General features: G+C 46.4%; 1 protein-coding gene across 1 annotated transcript in view; it reads right to left on the bottom strand.

Annotated features, from left to right (window-relative positions):
* LOC125425187 (A disintegrin and metalloproteinase with thrombospondin motifs 3-like) overlaps positions 1-9,477 on the bottom strand; it is a 52,999-nt gene extending 43,522 nt beyond the window's left edge. The window contains exons 1-3 of the mRNA XM_048482742.1: positions 9,466-9,477; positions 8,066-8,093; positions 1,190-1,596 (exon numbers count right to left, since the gene is read on the bottom strand). Coding sequence (XP_048338699.1) covers positions 1,190-1,596; positions 8,066-8,093; positions 9,466-9,477 — 447 coding nt within the window. The remainder of the gene's footprint in view (positions 1-1,189; positions 1,597-8,065; positions 8,094-9,465) is intronic.
* Positions 9,478-9,774: the final 297 nt, after the last annotated feature.

Genomic DNA, 9,774 nt, shown 5'->3' on the forward strand with positions numbered 1-9,774 from the left:
CGCTCAAATGGTGCTTAGGCAGTCCCTTTCCATCCTCAGCATGAATGAATGAAGAAGAAGAAGAGTTTGGACTTATATCCCCTCTTTCTCTCCTGCAGGAGACTCAAAGGGGCTTACAATCTCCTTGCCCTTCCCCCCTCACAACAAACACCCTGTGAGGTGGGTGGGGCTGAGAGAGCTCCGAGAAGCTGTGACTAGCCCAAGGTCACCCAGCTGGCGTGTGTGGGAGTGCACAGGCTAATCTGAATTCCCCAGATCAGCCTCCACAGCTCAGGCGGCAGAACGGAGAATCAAACCCGGTTCCTCCAGATTAGATAAACAAGCTCTTAACCTCCTACGCCACTGCTGCTCTCATGGAAACTAAATCAGAGGAGCCGCACTGCACCAGAACAAAAGCTTTAGGAACTTATGAAAGGGACTGAAGCAGGGCTTGAACCTAGCAGATATGAACAAGGAAAACACTCTACATCAATGGTTTGAAGAGACTTAAATGGACTCAGAAGAAGGATATGGAGGGACGTTAGTCCCCCACGCCGCTGCGGCCAGCGCACAAGCACCTTGCTCCTTCCACCAAACTAAGTAGACAGAGTTGGCAACCGATGCTTACTGGGTGACCTTGGGCTAGTCACAGTTCTTTGGAGCTCTCTCAGCCCATTTCACAGGGTGTTTGTTGTGAAGGGGGGAAAGGGAAAGGAGATTATAACCTCCTTTGAATCTCCTCAAAGGAGAGAAAGGGGGATATAAATCCAAACTCTTCTTCTCTTCTACTTGGTTGGTTACCTTTTGTTAGTAAGAATCTCCTCCAGGAGGTCAAATACACAACTGTGCTAAGTTGGCCAAGAAGGCAGCTGCCATGTAGATCCAACCCGGAAGGCCAATGCGGAATCAAGATTACCTTTCCCATAAAGAACAACAATGGGTGCCCAGTAGGACAGTTTACACGAATCACGGGATTCCATGGAAAAGCAAAATACTGTTGAAATTAAGCAGGTCATATCTGGGTTGGTAGGCTACTGAGAGAAAGTACCTATAGTTTCTAGCTCTGCGGGAGCTGAATGGAATACGAATGAAATATCTTGGAAACTTTTGCCTTTTCCTCGCCAGATGTTAATGACCAAATGGTATCGCCATCAAGGAATACCTAATTTTTTTTAAAAACCCCAAAAACGTTACATAAATAATGTCTTACCAGACCATCACAGTTGCTAATAGCAACCGAGGCTCCCGGGATATCCACGAGGTCGCCCACATAAGCGCAACCAGTCCAAAGTGGTTCTGTTTTCCATATCCTGTCTGCGACTCCCCCAGTCTGACCCGGTTTAACACTGTCAATACCATTTCCACTTTCCACTGAATCTTCGTGCCATTCCACCACCGCCCCAGGAGCTATCAGTCGAGTGTTCGGCCTCAGTCGAAGGTGAAAATCCCTCCCAAAGGCTGTGACGTTGAAATACAGTTGTTGAGGGCTTGAAGATAAGTCTCTTCTGGACCTTCGTAGCCGGGTGACGGAAACAACATTGGAGATGTAGCTACCGTCCGCAGTAGTGCTGATCGGGGTTGCTAAGACATATTGTTTTACTTTGCTTGTTGGCGTTCCTAATCAAGACAAGAAACCACGGCAGAGAATTAACCAAAGAAAGAAAACAGAGAGAAACGAAACCAAGTGCATCAAAGCGGCGTGTCAAACATGGACAATGGTTTCAGTGGAAAAACCAGCGTCAAAACGGCAGACCTTCATCGCAGAAGAACAAAGGAAGATCCACCGCAAAGTGATTGAAAAAAAATATATATCTAAATGTTAAAATTAACCCCGTGGCAAACTTTTGTCCTAACTGAACTTTGTAAATGTTTTGTGGAAGAAGCAGGAGTTTTTTAGGAAAATGAAATTGTAAATTTACAGTTATATTGGTTGAAAAAAACTTGTCAAACATATTATACACCTTGGCCAGAGGCCGCCTAGATTTTGAGGCCCTATAGCCGTGGTGGCGAACCTTTGGCACTCCAGATGTTATGGACTATTCCCATCAGCCCCTGCCAGCATAGCCAATGGGCCATGCTGGCAGGGGCTGATGGGAATTGTAGTCCATAACATCTGGAGTGCCAAAAGTTCACCACCACTGCCCTATAGGTAAATCCAGCACTGACTGGACAAAATGAAAGTGAGTCGAGTTGTGTGACTTTTCACCCTCGAGCAACCAGACTCATTTGGATGGCAGATGTCACACCAGGCACGACCAAACGTGAGAACTCGCAACAAACCAGTGCTGGCTGAAAACACCTGGAGACTGACGTACAGGATCTCATTTGATCCAAAACAACAGCTGGATCCCTTAGGAATATGAGAAGCTTAGACAGTGATCCTCAAAACACTTACATTTAAATAATTTACTCCTATGTGCTCAGGCCGCATGGTTTTCACGCCTTCAGCCGGACCGTTTACCCATCTAGCCGAGAACAACACAGCTTGCTTTAGGAAATAGTTCAGCTGAGAATTTAGGAATGCGGCCCAAAACCATCTTGATTTATGTCTTCCAAAGTTTAGGCACCTTCTTAGCTTGAATTTGAACAGCACTGAAAAGCCATAGATTCCATAAAAGCCAGAAGTTTTTGCATCTCGGAAAGCAAAGCAGAGTGTCTTTGAAAGGAAGGGGTGAGCTAAGTGAGGGGTAGACTCCTCCCTTGGGACTTCCACGTGGAAAAGTCTACGGACAAACGTACCCACGTGTGATTGGAAATTGTGAATAGACCCTCGCGTAAAGTGCTTGCAAAGGGAGCAGAGACTGGACTGGATTCGACCAGCTTTTTCACTAGAGGGAAAGGAAGAAAAAGTCCACTCTGACCACCCAAAAGGCTACGCCGAAGATCTTGAAAGAAAAATACTGTTTGAAATATCTGCCGGAATTGGACGAACATTTTGTTCATTGACCGAAGAGGCCAGCGGTCACTGTCCTCCCAAGGGGCCAATCAAAATGTCTTCCGTCAAATCAGAATGAGAGAGTTGCCCTTTCCTTCTTCTCCCGCCCCCCCGCCCCTCCCACCCCATGGCTGTTTGGTGGAACCCCACGGGGCAGCCTTGAGGGCAAGCATTCACAGACGCTCCTCGAGGCAGCTGTCCGGCGTCATCTGGACGAGTCCGAAAGCCAAGCTCTTGCCAGAAACTCTTCAACGTTATCAGTATCCTGTCACCTCTGTGCTTGTATGCAGTGTGGAATTCCAGAGCGAAGATTTCACAACTCCGAGCCAAGAAGGCTTTGCAGGATATAATGCTATCCAGACTTCGGTCATTCTTTTTCACTGGCTTACACGGCTAAAAATATATCTCCCCGAGAGCGGCGTGTCATTGGATGGGCTGTATGGGAACTACGCTGTGCCTGTAAATTATGTATCGGCATGGGATAGACAGCTCCCTGACTCAGGGGCAAACAACACGGTATGGTTGCCTGCTCACTCACACTAGGTCAGTGATGGCAAACCTTTTCAAGACCGAGCACCCAAACTGCAACCCAAAATCCACTTATTTATCGCAAAGTGCCAACATGGCAATTTAACCTGAATACTTGGGGATGGGGCGGTCTATAAATCGAATAAAAAATAGATAGATAGATAGATAGATAGATAGATAGATAGATAGATAGATAGATAGATAGATAGATAGATAGATAGATAGATAGATAGATAGATAGATAGAGAGAGAGAGAGAGAGAGAGAGAGAGAGAGAGAGAGAGAGAGAGAGAGAGAGAGAGAGTATAGAAAAACCGGTTGGCTCCAAGGCGCACGTTACTCGTGAGTAAGTTTGGTGATAGCCGGTGGCTTTGCTTTGAAGCAACTGTGCAACACTTCGAACGGGTGAATCACGACCCTAGGAGGGTTTACTCAGAAGCAAGCCCCATTGTCAGCAACCGATCTTACTCCCAGGTAAAGGATCACACTTCACTTCTTTCCATGAAAATCAGTGGGGCTTAACAGGGTTACCGACACTGCTTCCCCAAAACTAAGTCTTGGGTTTGATGCTAATAATCTCCCTGAAATAATTACACTATTATCACATGATGAACTCTGTGCACGCGTGGCCACAGAGAGGGCTCTGAGTGCCACCTCTGGCACCCGTGCCATAGGTTCGCCATCACTGCACTAAGTTGTGCGCGTTCCCTGCAGGCATGGAGAAACTGCAGGGAATGGCTTCATTTAATTTTTTTTAAAAGGGGAGCTCAGAACAGCATCACATTGGAAGGAAGGGCTGATGGCTCCCCACCCGCAAGCAATTTTCATATATGGAAACCTTGTGGGGTAGCAACATGGCCCATCCAATATGGCATTTCCTTCCGGGCATGCTGAAGATGTGGAAGCAGAAAATGGCAAGAGTCACGTAGCATCTCGAAGACTAACAAAATTCCTGGCAGGGCACGGGCATTAGTATTTGCAGCTCACTTCTTGATACTTGTCTCTGAAGAAGTGAGCTGTGACTTGCGAAAGCCCACGCCCTCCCAGAAATTTTGCTAGTCTTTAAGGTGCCACTTGAGTCTAACTCTTTTCTGATGCTACGTACAGACTAAGGTCCCTTCCGCACCTGCAGAATAATGTACTTTCAATCCACTTTTCAGCTGGATTTTACTGTGGGGAATAGCAAAATCCACTTGCAAACAATTGTGAAAGTGGATTAAAAGTGCATTATTCTGCATGTGCGGAAGGGGTCTTTGTATTTTATGCCAGGGACGGCCACCTTCCATAGATCTGAAAGCCAATCTGCTCTCCAAAATGCAGGGTCTGGAAACTGAATTTCTGTTGCACAAGCATCGAGTCACACTCCATAATAATCTCTAACCTTGGTAACAAATCACGGTTTGTTTCTTGTCCACAAACTAGCTGAATCCTTCAGACTCCTGGATGACCAGAAGCAAACCACAGTTTGTTTTGAAAACAAAGACCTCAGGTATCACGACCAATTGCAGATGGTTCCAGTCCAGGATGTCTTCAATCTCGGTATGGAGCATGATGGGAAAACAGCCCCTCCTGACTTGTTCTCATGGCAAACTCACTACATTTTGCTTCATGTTATAGCAATTTCTATCTTAACAGCCTGCAAACTCCTCTTCATCTCTTTGGAAGTAAAACTGCAGAGAGACTTTTGATCCACACCAAGGCTGACTTAGTAGGGTTGGTGGGGGCACATAAAACTGATCGGGCGGGGGGGAGGACATCTGGCTCACATGCGACTGAATATATGCCGGAAAAGTGGCATTTTGAGGTGTTATAAAAGTTACCAGTAAATTCAAGGAGGAGATTGGCAGAGCTGAGATAAGACTTGGACTGAAAGGGTGAAGATGAAGTTGAAAGAGTTCAAGAGAGCCTTTTGAAGCGGCTGTAGATAAGCTTCCTCTCCAGAAATCGGCTTGATACTGCATATTGAAGGGTCATAGACCCTGAAGATTTAGCTTTGGAGGGCTCAGAAACCCACCTTCTTAAGCATTCAACAAAGTCTCGGAATTCCACAGAAAGTTTTCTGTCGTGCAAGAAAAAAGTGAACTTGCCTTTCACCCATGTCAGGGGAAAAAAATCAAGCAGCTGTTATTTGGAGTGGTTTGTCTCACCTATCCTCCAAAAACAGGATCTCTCCCTCTCATATTCACAATAGCCCTGTGAGGTAGGCTGCACTGAAGAACGACTGGCATCTGGTAAATGGTGTGGTGGGGGGATTTGAATCCAGGCCTCTGTAGTCCACATCCAACACTCATAACCAGAGGTGTATCGGGAGGAAATGGCGCCCGGAGATAACTCCTGCTCCAGGTGCCCCCCACCTCTGCCCCCAGCCCTCCATGCAGGCCAGCTTTCAAAAGGAAAGGCCGGCTCCTGAGCTGGGGGGGGGGTTGGTGGCGTGTGGCTGGGGTACATGCCATTTGGTAGTGTGGGAGGGGCACCCGGCGCCCCCCCCCCCCGCGACCAAAAGGCATGCGCCCAGGGACATGGGTGGCCCCATGTCCCTATAGGCCGTACGCCTCTGCTTATAACACTACACTACCTTGGCTTTTAGTACACCTTGTTATTAACCCTGAGCTATTTTTACTCGCTGCCTGCCCACACACCAGCTGCGTCTATGGAACATTTACTAAGACTGACGGCCTTTTAAAAAATAATAATCCTTTACAACGTACAAAAGCCCTCTTCGGGAAGTGAACCTCAGTCTTAGCAATTTGTCCCCACATTAAGGGGACAAATGAATCGATACACTTCGCTGATAAAGAGAGAGAAAGAGCTTTAGACATTTGGACATTTTCAAGCAGAGGCTTGATTTATTTTATTTTATTTCATTTTATTTAGCGACCTGATTCTGTGAAATTAGGCAGATGGTGAGAAGGAGAATAAGAGGGGATGAGTCACTGCCGGTGATCCTTTTTTCAGACTCAGGGTAATGGTGGTCGCCACTTAGGGGTCAGGAAGGAATTTTCCAGATTGCCCAGACTGGCTTGTGATCTGGGAAGTTGAGAGGTTTGGGGGGGATAGACCAGGGCCCTCTGGGAGATTGATCAGTGTTAGGAAGGGGTTAGAAACATTTTTAACAGACTAAAACACTTGCAAAGAGCAGGCATAAGGAGTTTTGCTCAAGGTATGTAGAAAGGTTTGCTCAAGGATCTTTAGCGACTTCACCGAAGTGCGGATGCAAGCAGATATTCGTTATGAAGAAACGTACTCGTTTGTGTAAGCTTACTACAAAAACTTGTTAGTTATGATTTTGGGAATGGGAGGGGGGTTAATAGGAAGGGGGTTTGATATGTTCATGTAATGCTTGATAATGTTTGATATGAAATAGGCGTTCCGGAAAATTGTACCACCTGATTTCTTGACAATTGGAAAGAGGGAGAGGGACCATTGTGTCATGGGAGAGAAGGGAAATATAAGCTGCTGTAATTTCTATGGTGCTTTGAGAAGAAGAAGAAGAAGAAGGAGGAGGAGGAGGAGGAGGAGGAGGAGGAGGAGGAGGAGGAGGAGGAGGAGGAATTTGAATTTATACCCCCCTTTCTCTCCTGTAAGGAGACTCAAGGGAGCTTACAATCTCCTTTCCCTTCCCGCCCCCCACAACAAAAACAACAAAAGTTGGAGTGCACAGGCTAATCTAGTTTCCCAGATAAGCCTCCACAGCTCAAGTGGCAGAGCAGGGGATCAAACCCGGTTCTCCAGATTAGAGTGCACCTGGTCTTAACTACTACGCCACTGCTGTTTCCTAGAACAGGAAACACCATCTCGCTCTGCTCCCTTTATCAATAAAGCTGCTTAAAATTCTGATCACTGGGTTTGATCATTGGTTTCTCCAGGCCTTGCTCTGATGGGTGGCTGAGAGTACCCGTCAGCACATCTTCAAGGTCGATTCTCTGGTATTCCACAAGATGAGCGTCGCTGTCAATTCTGTCCTGATACAACTGTAACACTTTCTCATATTCTGCTCCATTGTTCAAAGTACAACAACATCAGAACCAATTTGAGAACTGTGTTACCAACAGGATTTATGCTCCTCTCTGATAAAACAAAAATGGCTAAGCTTCTAAATAGCTCTAGTGTGGAAATATCTGAAGCTGTTGCTATGTTTTTGCTCGATGTACTGCAAGTTGAGCAATAATGATCTTTTTATTGTATTTGAAATTCTTGGCACTGGTTTTATGCCTAATAAAGGTTTTTGGATTTGGATTTATTTATTTATTTTATTATTTATTTATTATTTTACTTTTATACCTTTGGATTTGGATTTTGGGTGGCTGAGAGTGTTTAAAACACCAGGAATCTGGGAGGTTCGCCCCCCCCACACACGCCTCCTCCTTTCCCCTGGTCCATACACGGACTTTAAGACCTGGTGCAAAAAAAGTTGTTTGGTCATGGGGGGGAAGGCGGCCGTCCATATGAGGGGGAGGAAGAGGGGGGGAAACTCAGATTTTGCACCCAGCTACATTTTCCCTAGATACGCCTCTGAGAAGGACAAAATTAGAAAACAACGCGGGAGCCGAAAATCTGTTCAAGCGATGCAGCAAATGGGTTCCAAAAGACAAGACAGCAAAATAATATTCATGAGTGTTCTTACCTGTCTGAATAACTTCTTCTTTAAATGCCTGGGAAAGAGAAACAAAATGACAGGCGTTAATTTACGGCCAGTCCAAGCGGATGAAAACACACACGACAGATTTTCAGAAAGAGAGTAGCACCTTAAAGGCTTTTTTTTTTAAAAAAAGAAGTGTCTTTGTGAATTGTGGGGTGCAGTGGCTTGAGAATTGGAATGCAGAGACTCGGGTTCAAATCCCGAGATCAGTGAAGCTAATTGGGTGACTGTCGGCTAGGCAGTTTCTCTATCTCCCTCTCTGGCCCCTTCCGCACATTCAGAATAATCCACTTTCAATTCACTATCACAACGGTTTGCAAGTGGATTTTGCTATTCCGCACAGTAAAATCCAGCTGCAAAGTGGATTGAAAGTGCATTATTCTGCATGTGCGGAAGGGGCCTCTCGCTGTACCCTACTTCATAGGCTTGCTGTGAGGATAATAGGAATGCCTGTGACTCCCTGAATGAAGGATCAGAGAAAAACATGCTCCAGGCACACAACTCTTCTGTCAGTATTGCCAACTCAACTGGCAGCAGAGGCTAGAGCAGCAGTCTTCCACAGCACCTGCTGTCTGGTCCTTTTAAACTGGAGCTGCTCGGGGCTGAATCTAGAAGATGCTCTAGCACTGAGGCACAGTTCTTCCTCTATTGATCAGAACTGTCTGGTCTGGAAATTCTGATGCACGGCTTGAAAGAAAATCCCAGCATCCGTGGTTTGCTCCTAGCCTCTGGGATTTAGGTACACTTAATCCATTTTGGTTAGTTAGATGCATGTGGCCCAGTGGCGTAGCGCCAAGGGAGCAGGGGGGTGCATGATGCACTGGACACACACCAGTGTGGGGGCGTGGTGGGGGCATTCCAGGGTGTGGCAGGGGTGTTCTGGGGTGTGGTGGGCATGGCAGGGGTGCAGGGCGCACGTGTGCCCCTGGCACAGTTCTCCCTAGCTCCAGCCCTGATATGAAGAAGAAGAAGAAGAGTTTGGATTTATGTCCCCCTTTTCTCTCCTGCAGGAGACTCAAAGGGGCTGACAATCTCCTTGCCCTTCCCCCCTCACAACAAACACCCTGTGAGGTGGGTGGGGCTGAGAGAGCTCCGAGAAGCTGTGACTAGCCCAAGGTCACCCAGCTGGCGTGTGTGGGAGTGCACAGGCTAATCTGAATTCCCCAGATCAGCCTCCACAGCTCAGGCGGCAGAGCTGGGAATCAAACCCGGTTCCTCCAGATTAGATACACGAGCTCTTAACCTCCTACGCCACTGCTGCTCCTGTGTAATATGGCCTGTTACTCTATTGAAGTCTCACTTTTGGGCTAGATGCCTTGCCATTCTCTGTATTTAATTATACTGTTGTGGCTGAAGAAGACCAAGGTTGAAAGTGTTGAACTCACCCAGGTCAACATTACCACCAGGTGGGATTCTTCTTCCTTGGGTAACTCTTTGGATTTTCACTGCAGAGGTATCATGTATACTGAGACTTTGAGTTCTGAGTGCATATTTGGGGATCCCCTTTCTGTTTCCTACGTGTTATCCATGTTTTGTATTTTTCTTTATTGTTGGTCTTTTGGTTTTTTGATACAGACGTTTTAATTCATTCTATGAAAAGTTTCGTTTTAACACTGTTTTTTGAGCCAGACAGAAGTTTTCTTTTTGTAATATTTGTACTGTCGAAGGCTTTCACGGCCGGAATCACTTGGGTG

This window comes from Sphaerodactylus townsendi, unplaced genomic scaffold, assembly GCF_021028975.2.
Source record: "Sphaerodactylus townsendi isolate TG3544 unplaced genomic scaffold, MPM_Stown_v2.3 scaffold_20, whole genome shotgun sequence".
Taxonomy (NCBI): domain Eukaryota; kingdom Metazoa; phylum Chordata; class Lepidosauria; order Squamata; family Sphaerodactylidae; genus Sphaerodactylus; species Sphaerodactylus townsendi.